General features: G+C 29.9%; 1 protein-coding gene across 4 annotated transcripts; it reads right to left on the bottom strand.

Moving 5' to 3' along the window:
- Positions 1-17,433: 17,433 nt before the first annotated feature.
- On the bottom strand, positions 17,434-22,058 carry LOC107924913 (integrin-linked protein kinase 1). Of its 4 annotated transcripts, none has more exons than XM_016855490.2 (12): positions 21,520-22,057; positions 21,359-21,433; positions 21,183-21,278; positions 20,605-20,690; positions 20,327-20,447; positions 19,948-20,027; positions 19,496-19,555; positions 19,249-19,355; positions 19,015-19,100; positions 18,515-18,636; positions 18,186-18,297; positions 17,434-17,840 (listed from the first exon to the last, which is right to left on the bottom strand). In XM_016855490.2, the coding sequence occupies exons 1-12, from the start codon at positions 21,838-21,840 to the stop codon at positions 17,820-17,822; spliced, it is 1,287 nt and encodes a 428-aa protein (XP_016710979.1). In that variant the 5' UTR covers positions 21,841-22,057; the 3' UTR covers positions 17,434-17,819. The 4 variants fall into 4 exon arrangements, with proteins under 4 accessions (XP_016710979.1, XP_016710978.1, XP_040935507.1 ...); XM_016855489.2 differs by having other exon boundaries at positions 17,434-17,776; XM_041079573.1 differs by lacking the exon at positions 19,496-19,555 and having other exon boundaries at positions 21,520-22,058.
- Positions 22,059-24,304: the final 2,246 nt, after the last annotated feature.

Raw genomic sequence — 24,304 nt, 5'->3', positions numbered from 1 at the left:
ATTATGCTTAAGATGAAAACCCGAAAAAGGCATCTTAAAAAAAAAAAAGGGATCAGGGCGAAAACCCGAAAAAGGCGTCTTGATTAGTACAAAAAGATTAGGATGAAAACCCGAGAGGGCGTCCTAATGAAACAAACCTGGCGGTCGAACGATAGGTCAAGTAGTGAGACTACAGTATTTGAAGCACTTCTGAAAGCTCGAAATTTTCTACGCAAGAAGCCATGCTCGAAAAGATTATTGATTGAGGAACGTAGAAGAGTTCATGTGTTGAATATCTAGAGCATTTGTATCCGTTGAATGCGACCTTTTCTTTCTTTTTGACATTTTTACTCTCATTGGTTAACTTTCTTTGTTTGCTACATTTGAAATAAAGGAATATGAGATATCCTTTTTGTCCCTACCTGACCATTTTCATGCATCTCATTATGTGTTTATTTAATGATAAATAGTGAGATGACATACTCTAAACAAAAGAAATGTCAAGCATTACCCGGATAAGAATTTGATAAGTGCAAGATCTTCAAAGCAAGAACAAAGTTTAACCAAGGGCAAAAGGGTGATATCTGAGAAACGTCGATTACTCGTAAAGCTCGAAGACAGGTATGAGGCCTGAAGAGAAGGTCGAGAATCAAAGCAATGAACGCAGATCCTCAACAATCATGGCGAAAATGACATACGACCAATATGCTTAAGGAGCACTGCATAATCATGTAGGCATAAAGGCATTTAAGACAAACATGTGCATATCATGATGACATCATGCACGGCATATACAGGTAATCCAGTAAAGCAAGAAATCTTGAATGAGAGTCGCACTGAATCAAAGGAAAAGATACCCGAGTTCTACCAAAGGACTGGTTTTGGTATTTTGATGTTTAATATTCATGCTTTCCAAGGAAAATCAACTCATATTGCGAGAGATGAGTTGAGCCTCAAGACACGTTGAGGTATTTTTAATTTTTTTTTAAAAATCAACTCATATTGCGAGAGGTGAGTTGAGCCTCGGGGCACGCCAAGGTATTTTTAGTTTATGTTTTAAATTGACTCATATTGCGAGAGGTGAGTTAAGCCTTTTAATTTTTGTTTTCAAAATCAACTCATATTGTTAGAGGTGAGTTGAGCCTCAGGACACGCTGAGGTAATTTCAATTTCTGTTGTTAAAAAAAAAATCAACTCATATTGCGAGAAATGAGTTAAGCCTCAGGACATGCTGAGGTAATTTCAATTTCTGTTTTCAAAATTCAACTTATATTGCGAGAAATGAGTTGAGCCTCAAGACACGTTGAGGTATTTTCAATTTCTGTTTTCAAAAAAAAATCAACTTATATTGCGAGAGGTGAGTTGAGCCTCGGTTCACATGCTGAGGTATTTTCAATTTCTGTTTTTAAAAAAAAATCAACTCATATTGCGAGAGGTGAGTTGAGCTTCAGATTACACACTGTGGTATTTTTTTTCAATTCATATTGCGAGAGGTGAGTTGAGCCTCAGGACACGAGGAGGTAATTTCAATTTCTGTTTGTCAAGAATCAACTCATATTGCGAGAGGTGGGTTGAACCTTTTAATTTCTACTTTTTCAAAATCAGCTCATATTGCAAGAGGTGAGTTGAGCCTCGGGGCACGCTGAGGTATTTTCAATTTTTGTGTTTTAATTTCAACTCATATTGCGAGAGGTGAGTTGAGCCTCAGGACACACGCCGAGGTATTTTCAATTAAGCCTTTTGATTTCTGTTTTTCAAAAAAATCAACTCATATTGCGAGAGGTAAGTTGAGCCTCAGGTCACACCGAGGTATTTTCCATTTCTGTTTTCATTATTATGTTTTTGAAAGAATCAACTCATATTGCGAGAAATGAGTTGAGCCTCAAGACACATTGAGGTAATTTCAATTTCTGTTTTCAAAATTCAACTCATATTGCGAGAAATGAGTTGAGCCTCAAGACACGTTAAGGTATTTTCAATTTCTGCTTTTCAAAATTCAACTCATATTGCGACAAATGAGTTGAGCCTCAGGACACGCTGAGGTAATTTCAATTTCTGTTGTCAAAAAAATCAACTCATATTGCGAGAGGTGAGTTGAGCCTCAAGACACATTGAGGTATTTTCAATTTCTGCTTTTCAAGAAAATCAACTCATATTGCGAGAGGTGAGTTGAGCCTCAAGACACGTTGAGGTATTTTCAATTCCTGTTCAATTTATATTTTTCAAAAATCGACTCATATTGCGAGAGGTGAGTTGAGCCTCAGGACACGCTGAGGTAATTTCAATTTCTGTTTTTCAAAATCAACTCATATTGCGAGAGGTGAGTTGAGCCTCGGGGCACGCCGATGTATTTTCAAATTCTACTTTCAAAAAATCAACTCATATTGCAAAAGGTGAGTTGAGCCTTGGCTCACGTGTTGAGTCACTTTCAATTTCTGTTTTTATGTCTGTTTTCTAAATCAACTCATATTGCGAGAGGTGAGTTGAGCCTCGGGGCACGCTGAGGTATTTTCAATTACTGTTTGGCAAAAACCAACTCATACTGCGAGAGGTGAGTTGAGCCTCAGGACATGCTGAGGTATTTTCCATTTCTGTTTTTCAATTTATGTTTTCAAAAATCAATTCATATTGCTAAAGGTGAGTTGAGCCTCGGCTCGCACGCTAAGGTATTTTCAATTTTTCGTTTTTTCAATTTATGCTTTTCAAATTCTACTTTCCAAAAAATCAACTCATATTGCGAGAGGTGAGTTGAGCCTCGGGTCACATGTCGAGGTATTTTCAAAATCTGTTTTTCAAATTAAGTTTCAAAAAAACCAACTCATATTGCGAGAGGTGAGTTGAGCCTTAGCTCACGTGCTGAGCTATTTCTGTTTTAATGTCTGTTTTTAAAAAGGGTCAATTCATATTGCGAGATATAAGTTGAGCTCAGGATCACATGCCGAGTAAAGAATAAAGATTGGAGTTAATCGAAGATACAAATTTTATATCCCTGAAATTACAGTGAAGCTAATTGAAGTTTAATAGAGTAGGTCGAGGCTACAAATCCCTTCTACCTGAATTCTTATTTCCTTGAAGTTTTAGTAGAGAAGATCGATGCTACAAATCTCTTCTCCTTAAATCTCCGAAGTTGCAGTGGAGTGAATCAAAGCAACAATTCCTATGCCCCTGAAGATGCAATGGGATGAAACGAGGCTATTAGAAGAAAAGAAGTACCAAGAAGTTAAGATTCAGTAAGACTAAGCAAAATTGGCCATTTTGGAGTCTTTGCTCCATTCTCGTTACACGACAATGAGCAAAGAGGGGCAGCTGTAATGGCCAATTTTTTGGCCCAAGCAAAAATAAAATCCACATAACCAAAATTCAAGTCCATTTACAATGTTAAACAGCCCAAAAATCAAAACAGGTCCAATTTCCACATTGAAAAGCCCAAACCCAAAACTAAATAACCCAAATAATACAAAAACCCTAAAGCCCACCTAGCCCAACACACAAAACATTTCAGCAACCCTAGGTCCCCCCTTCTGTTTGTTTTGCACCGCAACCATGAAGCAGCCCCATACCTCCACTACAGCGGCCCCATACCCCACTACAGCAGTCCCATACCTCCACAGCCCTCGTACGCCACGCCCACACCCCGTACGCATGCCAACAGACTCTGTACCTACAAGAAGGAAACAAAACAACGGCAGCAACAGAGGAGTAGCCAATAGAAGAAACAAAATTTTTGTACTTTTCTTTGGAACATTCGGCTATAAAGCCATGTAATAGCCGTTGTAAGTTTTTTACGGGCAATAAGAAAAAACAGACACAATACCTACATACTGAATAGCAAAAAGAAATCAAAAAAGTCATTCAAAGGTGATTTCACATTTTTTCTTTATTTTCGATCTACTTGTGATTTTTTTTAGCATGGAAAACGAAATGCGTGTTTGAAACAACACCGATGAAAGCCCACATGTCTCGAAAATATGGAGATTCAGGCTAGGGTTGTTTTTATTATTATTTTCATCAGATTTTGCTTTGTTTTTGGTAGAATAGCACAACATTTTAAGATTTTTTCTTTTAAAAAAAAAAGAAAAAAGGGAGAAGGAGTGTGTTTACTCGATCTCCGTGGGCGTGTCCTTCAGCCATCAAATAAATGATGGTTTAGGCGGCTGCATGTTGAATCAAACCCTAGGGGAAGGGGTTAAAGCTTCTATTTAAAAAAAAAGAGAATGAAAGGTTGTTGGGTTTTGAAAAGGAAATAAATGGGAATTAAAGCTTAGCAACAGATTTGGAAATGATGGAGTTTAAAAGAGGGGACCCACGCGTGTTGACCCAATCCAAAAGATTGGATCCGCATTCTTTTGTTTCAAATGGGCTCATGGCGCATTTGGTCCTTCTCTTTCGCGTCAATTTTCAATTGACTTCTATTTGTACTTTGTTTATTTTTAAATGTTCCCTAATATTTGTAAGTTCTTACACTTTAGCCCATGTCTCAACGCAGTGTTTCGAGATCAGGGATAATTTCAGTCTTGGTCCCTATAAATTCACGCGTGTTATACGTGGGTCCTTATTTTATTATTAGTAATTTATTTTATTTGTAAATTATCCTTTTTTTTATTTTACTTTGATTTTAATTAGGTAATTTATTTAGATTCATTTTATAGTTTTTTATTCGGGCTTATTTACTTGCATATTTTGAGTTTAGTAATTATTTTTTTTATTTTTTTTTATTTTTATCATATCATTGATGTCTTTTGTAATGCTTGTATTAATTATTTGTATCATTTGCTTACTCGTTTATTTTAATTTAGGTAATTGTATTTTCATATTTTTAGATACTATTTTATGTAAACGTTTTTATACATATATCATCTTACGCACGCATTCTTAATATTATTATTACGCATATACATTCATTATTTTCATTTCGTGTTCAATTCCATTATACCTTCATCTTTTCTAATATTATTGTCACCTCGATTATCTGTTTCAATATATTCCTAGTTCTTTCATTTATTGATTTTTATTTCATATTATTTTACTTTGCATTATGTCGAAAATATTCTTATTCATAATTTAAATCAATAATCAAGGTAATATACCGATTTAACATTAAGTCATCGAGTTCATCGCTATGTTGGGTGAACGTCAATTGACTCATGTTAAAGCGATATACCCTTCAAAAAAAACGAAATAAACCAAAATTTCTTGTTCTTTTAATCGGATTATGACTAAATTTTAACATTGAACTCGTATTTTTAAAAGTCAAGACAACACGTGTTTAGGAGATACCAATTTGGGCGTCGCGAGGGTGCTAATACCTTCCTCGCGCGTAACCGACTCCCGAACCCTAATTTTTCTCTGACTTTTAACGTAGACCTTAACTCGGCCTTTTCCTCGTTTTTTTAAAGAAAAATCTAATAGGTGTCCGATCACACCTAGAAAAAGGATCGGTGGCGACTCCCGGTTTATTTTAAAACCAAATTTCAATTTCCAATTTCCTAATAAATCGCCACAATTTAGCGACCCAAATCCACAAAATTTTTACGTCGCTACAAGTTCAATTTCGAGTAACCACAATTTTTAAACTTACATTCCATAAACTATCCTAATACCTCTATTCCAGCTCGTTTTTGGTTTGGTCGGTTTTTTGCTCAACCTTAGTAGAGTGTGTTTACGTCTCTACTAGGTGTGTGAATACTTCGTCTGAATAATTTCTCTATTTTTCAACTTTTCATAAGAACTAGAGTAAATAATTAGGTGCACCAATTATATTCAGTTCACTGAGATCCAATAATTATAACATTTACCCAAAATTTTCATACATATGTAATTATAAGAAATTACTCTCAAATTTAATTACTAAGTGGCTTTTGAAATACACCATTGATTTTTTGTTTGGTCAAATTGTATGGAAGATATCCATATGTTGTGGTTTCAGTATAGTTAAGTATACATTTGATAAATTGAAAAAATTAAGTGCTAAATAAATAAGTAATGAAAAATTAAGTGATAAATTTAAATTATTGAGATTTATTTTCTAATCTTAGTTGTCTAACTATAATTACTTAGACATTAGAAAAGCATATTAATGATCAAACTAATTAGTCAATTGCTTTTATGGAAATCTAAATCCCTTTGGACACGAAAATACATCATTTGAGGATTACAATCCCGTCTTTTTCAACCCACAAAATACATGTTAATTTTAAGTCAAAAAAGTAATTGCTGCTGAAATGTTTTATACCATTCTTCCATGTTTCGCCTTGTTTGTTTGATTTTATTAGTGCCACTAATTTATAATATTTGCGGCGTTTTGCTAAAACGTTAAATTCCTGTAGTGAGTAATTGACCCTCTTTTATGTATCAGAATCATGTTACTAAGCTTAATAGGTTATACTATTTGGTAGCTTTAATATTTAATTTAGTATTTGAGTTTAATTTCTTGTCCCAATTAAGTATAGCTTAATATGTTATTCATCGGATTATTAGGTCTAAGTGTCAAATCCAACATTAAAAACCAAACTTAATTACCAAATTAAATACTAAAAACCAAACTCAACCAAATAGTATATTAACCCTTTATAAATTATAAACCAAGAAGCATTTACCATGGAACTTCAAACCGTGTTTCACTTAAAAGTTTTGGGTACAAATTTATGTCCCTTTGTTTTGTTACCTACATTTGGACATTTTTAGACACTGTTGACTTTAAGCTCCATCTCTTCATTCATTTCTTCTTTTTGCCTTCTTCTTTAACTCCAGTCTCTCTTTTGATCATGCAAAAGTATATCTACCAATTGAATAGATGGGATTAGTTTTGGATCAAGTTAATTTGGTTTTCGGAACTTTCTAATCGTATCTTAATCGAGGCCAATTTCAGGTTTCGGATTGGATTTTTTGAATAAAATTATTACAAGTTTGGACAATTTTTAATTATGAATTTTATGGTTAAATTGAATTTGGGTAGGTTTAAATTTTGGATGATTAAGGGCTAGTTTGATAATGCTTTTGAAAAGTGTCGTGGAATTAAAACTACTTTTGAAAAGTTTGGTTTAAAATTTGAGTATTTAGCATAGCTGTCAAAAAGAACTTTTGAGAAATAAAATGTCAATTTCAGATATGTTATTATTAAGTAACAAACATGCATTTAAATAATATTTAAATTAGTTAATATTATTATATTTTAGTAAGAATGTAAAAAAAGATTATTATAACTTGTTGTTAATATTTTAATATATGACGTATAAATTTTAAATATTTTTAAGCAATAAATATTAATTATTTATAAAATTTAATTAGAATATATAAACTATATTTTAAATATTTAAATATAACCATTCAATATTTGTAATTAGTAATTTAAAAAATATTTTTTTTATTTTTAATTAATGATTTTAACACGTTTGTAATTAAGCACCAAGAAAAAAAAGGGAAAAATACTATGTTATTAGAGGGGTGAAAAAGTAATTAAGCACTAAAAATATTTTGGGGAGAAGAAAAGCTAAAAATTTTAGCTTCTCTTTTGCAAAAGCACTTATGAAAAGTCAAAAATTTCAGCCAAAAATAACTTGTTTAGCACAGTTTTTCTTTCAAAAGTACTTTCGGCTTTTGGAGCCAGAAATATTTTTTTAAGCACTACTAAACAGGTCCTAAATGAAGTTTTTAAATTCAGATTATTATCCATGTATATGTACCATAAATAAACAAAGATCAAAACTACGATAATTGTCACCTATTTATAAAGAAAGAAAACAATTATGGTGTGCTATTAATCAATATTCTGCTTCAATTGACGTTCAAAATTTGACCCAAAGTTATTCTCATCTTCAGCTTTAGAAGCACAGTGTCTAACATATTTTTTCTACAACCCAAACATAGTATGCTACGAAATCATATTATGGAGGACAAAATTGAATCATAATTCTTTTGGAAGGGGTTCAAATAGAATTTTATTATTATATTAAATTATAATTTTACAATTTTTAAAGATTTAAATACAATTTTATAATTTTTAGGAGCCAAGGCCACTCAACTTAATTCCTTGGATTGCCAATAAAATTAAGTGATAGCTTAAGGTCCACCACTTAAATTTTAACACGATTATAATGTGAAAAGAAAAATACTACAAATAAATTTTCTTTTTCGCACAATGGAGGCTGAAATACGAGAAAGAGGTTACATCAACTTGATTAAATATTACATTTTAAGATACTCGATTTATTGGCTTGATGAGTACAGTGTTTATTGTCTCAAATATAGCTTGAGTTCGAATTGTACTGTTGATAGGGTTTTACCTTACTCTTATAATTCATTAAAAAAATATTATTTTTAGCATTTTTAGTTGAATTTAAATTTTTTTCAAAAAAAAAGCTAAAAATCAAGAAGAAAAATCTAATTTGTCATTTTCCTATTAGAAATGGATGCAATCATTTCTCATTTAATTTATAGTTGGGTTTATTTTAGTTTTTGGTCAATATGAATAGGTCAGTTTAGAGTTTTAAATTTTTTGAGTTATTTTTGTTTGTGTTAATTTTGAGTTCGGATTAATTAAGGTTTAAATTATTCAAATTTAAAGCTTAAGATTTTTTAGTTGGATTATTATAAGTTCGGGTGATTTCGGATTTTGATCACTCTATTACCTTTTTTGCTAAGCCATTTTTTTTTGGTATCATCAATAAAAAACTAATGTACTTATTGATAAACCGACTACTTATTACACCTAATGCTAAACCGAATCTTAATCATAAGACAATAAGTTACAAAACTGGTTTAAAGCTATTAAAACAACACTTAATTTTGAATTATTTTGAATTTGAATTTAGGTCCGAAATTTAAGCGATTACATAATATATGCCAAGGTGGATGCATGCATTATATAATTGGGTGTATAGTTAGGCATGTGAGGGACCTTTTTCACAAGTTTGAGTGCAGTTTCCATTCATGGGTTAGAGTCTAAAGGTTCTCATTTCTAAAACAGAAAGTGCACTGCTCTCATTGGTCGGTCATCTGTTTGTGGGTCACAGCAGGGAAACTCTAATTACACGCTTCAGAATTCAGAAAGTAAGGACCACAACAACACAACCATTGCCCTTTTCTCACCATTATTATTAGAATGTGAACAAAAATGGTTTCAAATACGATTTTTCATCATATTTATTTGATTATTTGTTGGGATCGGACTGTAATTTTTTATATATTAGTCATTTTATATTAGCTGTCCACCTTACATGATTATTGATTTTTTTTTAGATTTTTGGTTATCGTGAATATTCACAATTTTTATAATAAAATTTGACTGATTGATTAAATTAAAAATTAATAGATTCAACAATTCGATCATAAAATGAATATTTATGCTTTTATTATTATTTGTTTGTGTTTATCTTTGTTTTATTTTTTTATTAATCTTCTAACATATTATTATTATTTTATCATGGTTGAACTCACAATTAATTAGTTTCATAAAAAATTGATGGTCTAATTGGCTTGACCATTGATTTGATCTTATAACATTGAAATGGATGAATCGAAAAAAAAAATAGTCAATCTAATAAAAATTTTGTTAAAATCGAACTGAAGATAGTATATTTAATTTTGTTGTTATAATTTATAAAATGATTGTTTTTTCTCTACTATAATTTATTTGAGTTTTTATTTTTATTTTTATTTTTATTTTTTGGCTATTGCTGAACTCACGATCTAACTAGTTAGATAGAAAATCGATGATCTAATAAATAGTATGTGTAATAATTAATTTTAGGGATAAATTTCAAAACTATACATAAACTTTAATTTAATATACAATTGTATACATGAACTTTGATTTTATACAATTTTATATATCAAATTTTGATTCAATCCAATTCTCGTAAATTATTAACACAATTATTGATATAACATCATTTTATGTTTATATATTGCATATATAAATAATTATATTTATCAAATATAAAAATAAATTGATGTATTTTTTTCTTCAAATAAGTATAATTGAACCAAAATTAAAGTTTCGAGTATAGATTTAAATCACAATCAGAATTTCACGTGTATAGTGACACCAACTTAGAGTCCATGTATGAAATTACATATTAAATCAAAGTTGATATATAATTTCAAGATTTATCCCTTAATTTTATCAAACATTTACATTTTAATAAATGAGGTAAAAACTAATTTAAAATTCATTCACCCATTGCTAATTGCACAAAGAGAAAATATAATATATTAATTAATTAATGTACCGTCCTTGGTGTTTGATGAAAAATGGGCAAAATGAAAGCTATTTTTTCCTATTTTCCAAAACGTATCTATATATAAATAAATCAAATATGGATACAGACATGCATGGCTTTAATAATAAATATTAAACTAAACGGTCCATCTTAGGTTTTCACAAAAATAGTTTGTAGACCAAGAGAACAATTAAAACAACTGGTTTGACATTTTTAGCATTTGTTAGCCTTGAATGATTTATTCAATTCGATTGATATTGACATTATTGCTAGTACAAGAATATGTGGTTTCGAGTACGTTAAAGCGCATTTATCTTCTTATTTAAGGGTTGAAGAGGAGTTATAAATAGTTTTAAAGATTGTGTAAAAAAATTTATGGTTATAAGTTGAGTTGTATATGAATGGAGTGGCCGATTTGACCCGATCATCCCAATTCAAATTGGGTTGGGTTTAGATAAAGAGGTTTCATTCATGGTCCAATCTTAGATAAAGAGGTTTTATTCATGGTCCAATCTTACTCGAACGTAAATAAAATGATTTTTTAAAAAATATATATTATTTTAATTTAATCATAAAACATATAAATATTTATATAAAAACATATTTTATTATTTTCAAACATTAATATGGTTTTTTGAGGTGGGATGGGTTGGCCTGGACTTAAAATTTTCTTTTAAATAAATCAAACCTCTACCTAACTATAAATGCCTCTAGTTATAAATCTCGTTAGAGCTTTCAAGCAAAAGTAGGAACGTTATATATCGAAAATAACCATAAAGGAATTTGGTAAAATAACAAGGGCGAAAATATATTAATGATGCGTTTAGAAAGTCACCTAGTAATTAAAATTGGATGTAATTGTTTGTAATTACTATAACTTTCCAAGCACGCATGTAGCTCCAATTATTAAGATTTTTTTTTTACACAAATACTATAATTTTAACTTTATGGCATATATTTTATTTTTTTTAAATATAACTATATTAATCTATTAATCTCATTTAAAAAATTAATTTTTTTTGACATAATGCCTAGAACTATCCATAACCCCTTCTTAACCCTTAAATAGGAGGATAATACACTTCGATACACTTGAACCCACGTCCTCCTATGTTGACAACAATACCTATGCCAATTAGATAAACTCAATCAATTATTTTTTCTTGTTAATAGTAATCATATTATGAAATACTTTATTTGACTAACGTATATGATGATTTGATTTTGAGTTTTTTTACTTGTTTAAAGATTGTTTTCTCAATTATTATTGATAGTTTTTATAATAATTAATATTTAAAAAAATTAAAACATATAATTGTATAATTACAATTTATACAATCAAACATGACATAAAAAATTACAATTTAATTACATCCTCTTATAATGATTATTTAAATAATTACACTTTTACCCAAATAATGTATTGTGTTGAAGCAAGTCTTAAGAGGAACTACTAGAAGTGAACTTGGTAAATTTATCTGTTTTTTTTTATAAAAAAAATTTATCAATGGAAGAAATGGTAAAAAAAATGAAGAGTTTATGTTATAATGCTGATGAGTTTTATATAAATTATTTTTATTTTTTTAACATTAATTTTATTATAGATTTTTATTATATTTGTTCTTTCTTATATAATGTTTAGAAATATTTATAACCCTTCCTTAACCCTTAAATAGAAGGATTATGCACTTTAGTGTACTCAAACCTATGTCCACTTATACTAGAAATAATGTCGATACCAATCAAGTTAACATTCAATTGGCTATTATAAAAAAACTGAAAAGAAAAGACAATTGACTTGAATTTTCCATCAATCATTTTATGTCTCGATTATGTACGTATGTTGATAACAACAATATATGTATTAAAAAAAACTAAAATATATTGAAAAAAATAACAAGAGAGAAAGAAAGTGGAAAATTAAAATGCTACCAATTCAAACTAAATATTCTGTGTGCAATAATATTAGAAGGGACCACAAATTAAGCTAAACTTGGAATTGAATGATTTTGATTTTTCATGAGAAAGTGAATTCTTTCAATGCAAATACCTAATCCCCATTAATGCAATTCTGTTTCTAGGGCAGTCACCATCTCACCTTTTTTTTTAATTTTTTTTATTTTAGAATGTTTTTTAATCTGAACAAATAAATGTCCAATCCGGACGTCCATTTGTTTAGATTTATTTTGAATGTATTTTTTAAATATTTTTTTAATTTTAAAATAATAATAAAAAATAAATTGGTATCTTGATTTTAATCAAAACATTTAAGAAAGCTTTTTTTTTAATTACTTATATGTTATTACATCATATTTAAATAAATATTGGTTTTGTAGTATTTGATTTTACTAACTTTAATATTTGTGTAATCATTTTTAATAAAATTTTAAAAATATTTAAAATTACTAAAAAAACATATGTGCAATATAGACAAATAAGGTCTAAATTTTCAAATCGTTTGAACCTCGACATCCAATGTTGATTTTTATTCGTGAAATAATTTTTATAATTTTTAAATATATTTTTATTAATATTAAACATCAATTGTGTTATTGCACAAATATCAAAATGTGTCATAGATTTTAAGTTAAATAGTGATTAAATTAAAGAAATAAAAATAGTAATTAAATACAAATGAGATTAAATTAAAGAAATATAAATACTAATTAAACACAAATGACCAAGTTTGAAGGTTAAAGTATTTATTAAGGGTTGCTTTTATTTACCATATTTTTAAAGTTATTATTAATATGTATAATAAGATTAGTAAACATTAACCATTACAATTTGATGCAAAAATAATAGTGTATTACTTAATTGCAAAGAATATTTTCTCTCATTTTTTAGCAATTTATTTCCTTTACTTTTTAAATTTCAGTTTTGAGGTCTAAAATTTAACATTATTAAAATTATATTATTAATTTAGTTGGCGTGACATTTTAAAATAATAAAAAAATTCACTTGATAAACATGTAATTAAAAAGTTGACATTGTAATGAACTTTATTTAAAAGTGTTAATGGGCTATGTGACTCACTTAATTTTGGTTCGAGTTTGAGTTCATATTTTTCAACATTGGGTTAGCCTGACTTGACTCATTTTATTGCTTATAAATAATATATATAAATTTGTTAATATTTATATATTTTTACAATAAATCTAAATAAAAATATATTTTTATTATTTTTTAAATAGTAAAATAGGTTTTTTGGACAGGTCTGGAATTTGGGTAGACCAAACTTAAGCTCGAGCTTGAAAATATTTTTAGAATCGAACCTCAATTCGATCTGACTCATAAATAATTCTAATTTTACTTTCCATAAACTTTTTTTTTAAAAATTCATGATTGTTACTCCCAATAATTTCATTTCTAAAGAACAAGATTTATTTAGCTGCAATATATAAAGTTTATTTTAATAAATTGTCCTAATTATTATTAAATTAATGGCTAAAAGGTATATAAATTCTTAAACTTTTGTAAAAGAAATCAATTAAGTCCTTTCACGAAATACATATTTAATTAAACCCTTAAAACTCTTAAATTGCATCAATTAAACTCTTTGACCAACTTTTTTTTGTCTTTGATCATTACAGCACTAACATAGTTGTTAACAACATTGATGTGGTACTTCATGTCAATGACTACCACGTCTGCAAAAAAAAAATTAAAAGCCAAAAACATATAATAATAAGTGGGTTGATTTGGATGCAGGAAATGTATTTGGAAACCCAAAAACAAACACAGATTTCATGCCATAGAATGGGGATGGATTCAAGTTGTGGATACCATCGAAATGGAACCCAAGCAAAGATGTGGAGTACCCAGGCCAAGTGCTGAGGTACTTCGACACCACCAGCAATGAGACGGTCATGGTATTATTGATTTTTTTAAAAAAATATATCGAAAAAAATATATTTTACTTGAAAATTATAATTAAAGGATATATATAATTCCGACAATATTCTTTACCAACTTTAGACAAAGAAATCCATAACTAACAACTTAGGAGAAAATAACAATTTCGAGGTCAAATGTATATTTAAGCTTATTTTTAAAGAAAAATAATTTTAAATTTTATATAATTAAAAAGAAACATTTTTAGTGAATCTCTACATTGATTATTTAGGTTCACATCGAGTTTGGACAATCATATGTTGATATTTATTCTTGATTTTTTTATTAATTTTTATTTTTTTGAAAATAATTAGAATATTTTTATAAATTTTAATAATGTTTTTATAAATTATACTTTAAAAATAAATAAATTTGGACAAATAGTTATTCGGTTCATATGGTAAAAAAAAAATTCCTTTTACTCTCTTTTTTTCTTTTTTTTGCTGACCTGATATTATCACATTAACAATATGTTAGCAACGTTAATAGCCGTATCAGTTTGTCCCAGTTAAAAATAAAAAACATCAGTCAAAAGACTTAATTAATACAATTTAAGATTTTAAAGACTTAATTAAATAAATATTTTTTTACAGATAAATTTAATTACTTTTTTTCTTTAAAATTCAAAGAATTATATAACTTTTTTAACCTAAATTAATTAGGTCAAATTTGAGTGGATGGTGTTACATAAAGCAGCTAAAAGGGACAAGCAAATCCAATCAATCTCACAATTTCTTGTTTTGGTATGAGATTTTTTTTTTTGTCTAATTGTTTCTCTAGAGTTGAAATTAAATTTGGAGAGGAGTTGAGGTGCATATTTTAATGTAAAATAAGTTTTTTAATTAAACGTGAATATTCGATTGAATCAAGTTAAATTGAGTGAAATAATTTTAAGTCGATAAGTTTTATTTTATCACCATAATTTGAATTGATTTTTTTTCAAATTAAGTAAAATGAAATTTAAATTAAATAGATTTTTTTAAGATAAATTAAAATTTTAAATTGGTCATATTGAAATCTTGTTGATAATATGACTAAATTTCAAATTAAGGAACATAAATATCATATATATTTGAAAGCTCTTTTAAAATAAAATAAAATAAAAAAACAAGACAATTAGTATGATGAACTTGATTTGATAATTTACTTGTTTAACACCTCAATTTTATTATTTTGGAATTTTAAAAAATATATTTTTTAAACATTTTTATATATTTTTAATATTTCTTAATGTTTTTTTTCATTTTTAAAATTTAAATATATTTATAAAATTTGGAAAAATAAATATTTTAAAATTTTGAAGATTATTTTGGTTTTTTTTGAAAGGGGACATTATTTTGATTTTTTTGAAAGGGGACACTTTGCAATTTTTTGAACTATCAAGGACCCAAGGGATATTTATATCAATTTCTTATTCGAGTTATAAAATTCAACTCGATTCAAACCGGAAAAAACAAATTACTTATTTGAGTTGATTTGAAAAACCCGAATAATTCGATTCAATCAACTTGAAATTCAAACAAAATTCAAATTTTTCGAATCGAATTGAGTTTTGCTCACCATTACTCATAGTTCTATTTTCTCTATTTGCAATACTCAAATCCCATACCTTAATTAAAGAGTATCAAATCCCTTACCACTCAAACTAACAAATGACATTATTTTTTTTCTCGTAACCATGGTATTCATTACTGGCAATAATGACTAATCCTCTCATTACATGTGTTTTCTGAAGAGATAAATAATTAAAATATGTTTCATTTTCATAAATAAAGATCGAACTTCTAAACACATAATTAAAAAATGAGGTAAACAATCATCACACTACACATGAATATTACAAATGACATTATAAGCTAGGAAAGTAGTACATGTATACATGACAGTGATCGCATTGCGAATTGGCAATTGGCAATAACCAATTTGAACCATAAAGATCCCACAATGGTAGGGAAGGGGAGTGAGGTCCTACATTAATCAACTAGTTGTGGACCCAAAGGCATGTTAAAGGCAGTTCCCAAACTAGAAACTGTGCTTACAAGCTTTTTGAAATTGTCTTGGATAAGTCCCAGAAGGTATTCAATAATATGAAAGGTATGTTAGGCTTACTATCTTCTTTTTTTCTTTATTATAAATATTAGAATTTAATGTCAATGAATAAGCAATGTCTGGATGGGGTTCAAATTCAACTTCTTCTTTTTTTCTTAAAAAAAAAAAGCCTTTATTCAACCATTCAAGAAGGCCCCCCACAGGATCAGTTGCTGGCTGAAATCTCATAAAGTAAACCGGGGGATGGTGGGATTGGATATTGGTTCCCAACTATTGAATATCCCACTTTAATGGATTCCCATAAATCTCCTTAGTGGAATTTAAGTAAATATTCGCTAAAAACATTACGAATGTATTTATTTAAGAGTTGGATTATATTTGTTATTTTTATTTAAAAAATAGGTAAATTAATCTTTATATGTTAAATAAAAAAGTAAACCAGTTATTTCTGTTAAAAGTTTTATCCATTTTTATTATTAAAAACTAGTATAGTTGACGAAATAATTAAACAAACTACACGTGGTCTGCAATGTGTACAACATGTTGACATATAGAAACCAATTTTTAATAGTAAAAATGAATATAATTTTTAACAACTGAACTAGTTTGCTCTTTGATCTAACATATAAGTACTATTTTGTCCAATTTTTAAGTAAAAAAGACAGAATGTGATCCGATTTTTAATATAAGTGCCTTAATGATATTTTTAAGATAAATATTCTAATGTCTTTTTTTTTTCTATCCTTTCTAGTAAAATAATTTTATAAAAAAATATCTTACATTTTGAACACAAAATGTAAAAGACTTTGTGAAACTCATTAAATTGTACCAATAAAAAAAGAGAGTATATTTTTTCAAGAATTGGGTTGGCATATAATGTGTTAAGTTAGGTATACATTGATATTAATACCAAAATTCCTTATTGTTTAAACTTGAGTGATCCAAAAGATCTTTGTAAACATCGATTCGATAACGATTGGGTGCATTTTCAACTTTCAAGTGAAGTTGATTTTCTTGAGCCATTACTTTCATCAACCATTATTATTATTATTATTATTATTATTATTATTATTATCATTGATTTTTAGAAAAAAATGAAATTTGATGTTTGAATTTTCATTCTTTTTATCTATCATCAAATATATATATTATATACTTTTCAACAAAATGATTAACACAGCAAATTTCCCACAAAGTTTTACCATAGCATCAGATCCCAGTAAATAAATATACCCCTTTCTTTTTTTAGATAATTTTGATAGCTTGCTCAAACTCAACTCATTATACCTCATTCGAGAACCTGCCTGCCTTGCATAAATTTTGGATTATGACTAATTCTTTTTTTTTTTTTTACATGAAAAAGATAAAAATACAAATGTAGTTCTCAGCCCACAAACACAATGCAAAGGGAGAGAACAAATTTGGAAGATCATATTTAATGACTAAACAAATTATCAGAAGGGGAAAAAAATCAATGGTGTGAAAATTTATGCACAATTATATTTAAGCTTTGGAAGATAAAACTTCTGTCACTTCGCTCATATGCTTCCAGTAGAATGAGATGAACTGCTTGAACTAGAATGATCTTTCTTCAGCATTGCCTCCAGATTCTGAAACCATTTTAATGGTCTAGCCTGAACATAATGCACCCGTAGAGAACAATTATCAGCCTAATGGTTAAAAAAGATTGCACCACACCTGCAAAATTGGACAAAATGCTAACTGTGCAAGGGACCAAAACAGTAAACCAAATGTAACAGATGTTCATTTTGTAAAGAGTAGCCTAATCAAACTTCTGTTGGCCATCCAAAAATGGGAAATTACGAAAGTTGATATACTCCTCAAATTTCAATCATAGATCATACTTTATTTTTGTCTGTTTATCAAGAAGCAACTAATTCCCTCAAACAATATCTGAATAATTGTTTGCATTCTTCTTTGACAATCAGTGTTTCCACTGGCAATACAACAATGTACAAGCATGCATGCAAACTCAGAAAGATGAGTGTAAGGGAATGGTAGTTTTGAGGAAAGAAAGAATACCTTCCAATGCTTTTTATGACTGAAACTGTCATGGATTGATTCCAGTCTTTTTATTATCTGTCTAAATGTTGGTCGCTTAGCAGGCTTCTCATTCCAGCAATCCTCAATTAACCTGTAAGCGGGAGCGTAACATTAGTATATCTTTTATATATTATGAGGCCCCCAGGTAGATTAATCGTTTTGACAGAGAGAAATAGAATAACTGATATGCTAAAAGTTAATTCACAGAACTAAAATTTCTTCAAAAGATAACAGATAACTTTGAAAGAGATAATTTCAAACTAAATGGCTACACCTCATTATTGAAGAGGGCAAAGTCTAGTACTCACTCTTTGAGCCCATGAGCGTAATACTTAGATGGAGCTCTGAAAGGCGGACGCTCCTTTGATGCATATGCCTTGGGAACATCGTTATCTTGCTTTGTAAAAAATGGCGGGCAGCCTTCAATCATCTAAAGTATACCACATTTAAACAATTTATCAAGCCTGTTGCGATGTACTTTATCGAAGAATAAGAAGGAATAAAAAGAAAAACAACCAAAAGACCAACGGCAGAGCAAGAAAATTTATTTTTAGGGGTCAAAATTAAATTGTATACTTTTACGATAGTAAAAATGTTAATATTTATAGTTTTTAAGGAATTAAATCAAATTTTTATTATTTGGGGGGACAAAATATAATTTTATTATTACTAATTTAAAATTTTATAAATTATAAAGGGCCTAAATAAAAAAAATTCCATTTGGGGGGGGGGGAGAGAGGGAGGACAGAACAACACATGATACATGATAAACGGCGATTGAGACAGGCCATGGACTCAGATAATTTACCTCCTGTAGAATCAGGGCAAATGAAAACACATCAACTTTGGTATCATAGTCATAATTTTTGAAAACCTCTGGGGCAACATATCGACCTGTGACAACAACAATCAACATATTTCAGGTTACAGAGAAGTTGATAAATATCAAAATGAAGCCCAACATATCCAGATAATTTTTTTAAAAGGACTGCTTACATAATAAGAAGGGGGACAAGTAGAACTAAATAGAAAGAGAACTCACAAGATGTCACTGGACATGTTAGAGGTTTAACTTCTTTAACTGTGAGCAGCTTGCTAACACCAAAATCTGCGACTTTCAGATGTCCAGAGTCATCCCGCAAAATGTTTCTGTCATTCCAATTTCAGGCACGTAAGGGGCGCAGACTTTCAGAAGGAGACAACAATTCTTTTATATAAAACTGAAGTTATTTCTTGGTCATACATACATATTTTGTTAGGAAACGAAAAACAAATATCAAAAAACTTACGAAGGCTCAAGATCACGATGAATTATTGGTGGTCTATTCTCATGCAAATAATTCATTCCCCTAAAAAAAATAGAGGGAAAATGTCAAAGATCTTCCAAGTTCAGCTATTGCAATCTAGCACCCAGTAAAAATATAAATTCTCAATTTCATTCATCTAAGATCAACATGTGCAGTCACATGTATCACCACTAGTTTTCTCTTTACACTAAGCTATCATGATTTCATTTTTTTTTTTTTTTTGGTCAAACTAAGCTATCATGATTTCAGATTTTATATTTGCCTATCAATATTCTTCACGAAGATAGTGACCATGTAACAGCAAACATACTCATTCACAATTTGCTGTAACTCTCAAATTAAACTGCCCATTTATGACAAGGAAAACAGCTCTCTCCATACGGCATATTAAAGCAATAGTTTATCAAGTCCACTGCAATAATATGGAAACAAACCTTGCAATGTCAAGTGCAAATCTCAGAGCTGTCATTGGTTTCAATGCTCCCTTTCCTTTCAAAAAAGCTCGTAAATCTCCCTGCAAAATAGACAGTGAATTAAAATTTGAAAAGCTAACTGCTAATGAAGCACATAAGCTTAGAACATATTTTACAAAATCCTGTCATTCATCTGCAATTTTATCATCCCTAAAATAACCCAAAAAAGAGGGAACAGAGATTTGGCTTTCCAATTCATATAATCGAATTATTCAGCATTTCATACACAACAAAATGAATTTGTAACACACCAAGTGTACAAGTTTTGAAATCAACTCGGCAAGCCAGGAAATCAGACACAAGTAAATGCATGCAGAAACCATATATGCTAGAGGAAAACCTTGGGTAAATATTCTGTTACAATCATCATCGGGCTACTCTGAGTTACTGCACCAAGAAATTGGACTACATTTGGATGTCGAATTTTCTGAAATAATGCAAGCTCATCCCTAAATGCGCTCCTGAAAAAGAAATCAAATAACATATTTAATGGGAATGGAAGAACCCAGCCTGGTCCAGTGTTTCCAAGCCCACAAGCCACTGCCTCCCCCCCCCCAAAAAAAAAAACTCTCTTTTCCATGAAGAAGGAAGAAATCCCTCACTTTATGAGCAACTTACACTTTATCCGAATCAGTAATAAGTTCATCCTCGAGCTTTTTTACAGCAACTTCTATTCCTCGCCATGAGGCTCTACAGAAGGTTCCCTGAAATTTAATCACAGGGATGTCTTAAATCATCAGCAACTATGCGAAGGCATAGACTCATCAGATGATGAGTTACTGTTTCATATGCATGCAACTGAAACATGAAGTCACAAAAACAGCCTATTCTTCTTATCAAACTTCAAACCTACATTGCATAGATGACAAAACTGTTTGCTCTATGCAACAAAACAATTGTTTTTTAATGGTCTAGCGACTCCCCATTGTATGCTCAAAGTTACCACCACAACTAGAAGAAACAAAAGAACTCACAGTGCAATAATCCGGCCACTATTTCAAACATTCCACGTATTATTCACAAACTTCGATAAGCATTACAATGTAACTGTTTCCTCTCTATCAATGCAATGTGGTGAATATTAGCTAGTCGCCAAGACTTCCTCAGTTAACCAATAAAACTAATCCTACAGATAACTATGATTTCAGTTGTTATGAAATCATGAACAGTTACTTATTATTAAAAAAAGAGATTACCTTAGTAATGTAGACGCTGTTAGTGAAATCAAGTTCTTTTGGATCGATTTCATACTCCGGGACTTCACGCGCGTGATTTACGTGCATTGGAGCCATCTGTTACCAAAATTCAACGATCAGTATCATTAAAAAATCAGCAAATAAAAAATAATCCAGATCAAAGATGCAAAACTCACCAAAGGCTTAGCTCCATGTTTCTCCAAAAGCTTAATCACATCATGATTCTTATAATATATAGCATCCGACAGAGGCTATTTACCAAAAATAAACATAAATTAGGGGAAAAAATTAGAGAAAAGAACAAAAAAATAGGAGGCGATTTTGCTTTTTTGCTTACAGTGCTTCCCCAGCGATCTTTAGAATCGACGGTAGCGCCACGTTGAAGTAGCAAGGAGACGACGTCGTTCTGTCCTTGACAAGAAGCAACATGGAGAGCCGTCCGATCATCGATGTCGCGGAAATTAACGTTGATCCCGGAGTCTAGGAGCTCCCGAATGCCGTCCAAGTCACCTTCGTTGGCTAAATACATCAGCCTAACTCCGTCATCTATATCTTCTCTTTGCTCTTTATCTTTTCCATCGGATCCATCCTTACCTCTCTCCAGCGCCATCGACGATTGCTTCCCTAACATAAACCTCACCGCCGCTTTGTTTTCCATTGCTTAAAAAAACAAAAATAACTAGGAAAATCAATTAAATGATTTACTACTTTTTGCGGTAATGAGTATGATTTTGAATTTGATTGAAGCCTTTAATTAAACGAGATTTTGAAAAACAAAATTAGGATCAAATGAGAGCCGAGAGAGAAAGATTTAGGGGTGGTTTTAAAGAGAGGGAAAATAAAAATGGGACGGCAGTTGTTGAAGTTTCAGTGACGGTTACGTCGCGGACTTATTTATTTTCATTTTTTTTTTCCTTTCTATCACAATGGGGTGTGTCTTCACACGCTGCAAACGCGTGAGGGAAGTTACTGCGATACGGCGCAGGCTAAGAAGTAGGTGACTAACTTACACTTCACGGAGATAATTGCGCACCACATGTTTGTGGAAAGTGTTAACAACCGGGACCGTTGATGAAACATCTGACGGCTGTCATTTTGATCAGTTGACTTGGACCGCAAAATTAAACATGGTTTATTCTATGCGAAACGGTGTCGTTTTAGTAAATTCATTTTGCGTACCACGTGACGAAAATAATATTTTTGGATAAATCTGTATCCTAAGTGGTCGGCAATTTGAGGAAATTGGTGTCTGCTTCAAGTTTTCATTTCAGCCGCCTTTAGAAAAAATTAAATGATTTGATACACATTATTATCATAAGCATATTTCTTTTTAATTTTTTATATATTTTTATAATATGTGTTATTTTATTTACTTCATTTATAAGAATCTATTTTATTTATTGATAGTGATGTAAGGGATGATTTTTTTAGTTTGAAAAAACTAATATATCTATAAAAGGAAATAATAAATTTAAAATATTAAAAATTATTATATTTTAAGTTCAAATTTTATATCAATAATTTATAAGATTTTAATGATGGATAACATTATAAATTATTATATTATTTTTCTTTATTTTCAAGGTCTATCTAACAAGATATATAATGGTCTTAACCCCTCGATTAAAATTAAAATATATATATATTTTGATCTCTCATGAAAATTTGTAATTTAAATTAAATTATTCTATTTTTAAACGATTTTTTTAGTTTCTTCTTTAAAGATTCTTGATTTTATTTGAATCAAAGTTATATATATATGAAATATGAAATATGAAAAGTGAAGAATAAGTCTACATTGCTTAATGTTGCAAGTTGGGGATATGATTGTTATGATTAAGAAACTAAAATATAATCTTAATGGATAAATATGTATGCTTTTGTGAAAAAATAAATGGATAAATACGCTTTTGGACACTTCTGTTTTTAAAGTATTTTGTTGAAAACCATAGTGTTATATTGTGAAAACTGGATGGCGTTTTTGACTAAGTAAAGGAATCAACTAAAGTTTAGGTGAATATTCCATGATTATCCAGAGAGAAATAAGTTGTTTTCCTTTGACCTTTTAAACATGGCTTTTTATGTCAATGAAATAAACAATTAAGATAAGTACGAGATTGGAGAATTTTTCTACACTTATCTACTTGCTTTTAATCCTAATGGAACCATTCTTTTTCTCGTTCATAATATTGGATTTAATTTCACTAATCATCATTAAATCATTGTGTATATCTAAATCGGTTCATAAATTTTAAAATATATTAGTTTAATTAAAATTTTAAAGTATCGATTGTACGAGCCCATTTTGCCCGGGCCCAGTGCAAAACAAAAACAAAATAAAAATAAAACATAAACCAAATACATTGCAGCCCAAATTTCATATGGCCCAAACTACCCAAAATTAACCCTAAACCCAAAACAAACATAACCCTAGCCCAAGATTAACCCCATTTTCAGCAAACCCTAGTTTGCTTCCCCAAGCTAGCCGTCGCAAGCTTCCATGCGTGGCCCCCTCGTCCACCACGCCCCACGCGTCTGACACTCACACCTGCTCCACCGTGCCCACCACCTGCAACAAGAACAAACACAACAGCAAAGAAAACATGCGAATGATGGGGAAGTAATAAACAAAAGGAACAAAACAAATATATTGGCTTTAAAAGCCGAAATCTATCATTGGAACGGGGACGATTTTTGATATTTCAAAGGAGGGGAAAACAGATTGTATTTTGGATGAGGGATTTGAGGGGAAACAGATTGTATTTTGAAATGGGGGGATCGATTGTATTTTAGGGAAACCGGTTGTAAATAGGGGGATTAGAGAGGAAAAACCGATTGTAAAACGGGAGAGGTTACATAGAGAGAATACAAAAAAGGACTTGAAGGTGATTTTCAGATCGATTTTTTCTTTTTTGATTTTTTGGGTTCTCGTTTTCTTTCTTCTTGATCTTTACTTGCTGCACATTTATAACAAAAAGGGAGAGCATTACAAAGCAACAAAAATAGAAAAAGCAGTGATTTCAAGGTTTTCGCACTTTTTTTTCTGTTCTTATTCTTTTTTTACCGTATTTTGAATCTACTTGACAAATCTAAAAGAGGAGTTTATTTACCTTTTTTGTTGT

The sequence above is a fragment of the Gossypium hirsutum genome, chromosome A10, assembly GCF_007990345.1.
Source record: "Gossypium hirsutum isolate 1008001.06 chromosome A10, Gossypium_hirsutum_v2.1, whole genome shotgun sequence".
NCBI classification, from domain to species: domain Eukaryota; kingdom Viridiplantae; phylum Streptophyta; class Magnoliopsida; order Malvales; family Malvaceae; genus Gossypium; species Gossypium hirsutum.
This window is presented reverse-complemented; position numbering and strand designations above follow the sequence as displayed.

Coding starts and splice junctions, on each gene's coding strand:
- LOC107924913 (XM_016855489.2), bottom strand. CDS start 21,840: ATGGAAAACAAAGCGGCGGTGAGGTTTATGTTAGGGAAGCAATCGTCG. Junction 19,556..19,947: donor TTTGCACTTGACATTGCAAG/GTTTGTTTCCAT, acceptor TATTTTTTTTAG/GGGAATGAATTATTTGCATG. Junction 18,298..18,514: donor TACGCTCATGGGCTCAAAGA/GTGAGTACTAGA, acceptor TCCCGCTTACAG/GTTAATTGAGGATTGCTGGA.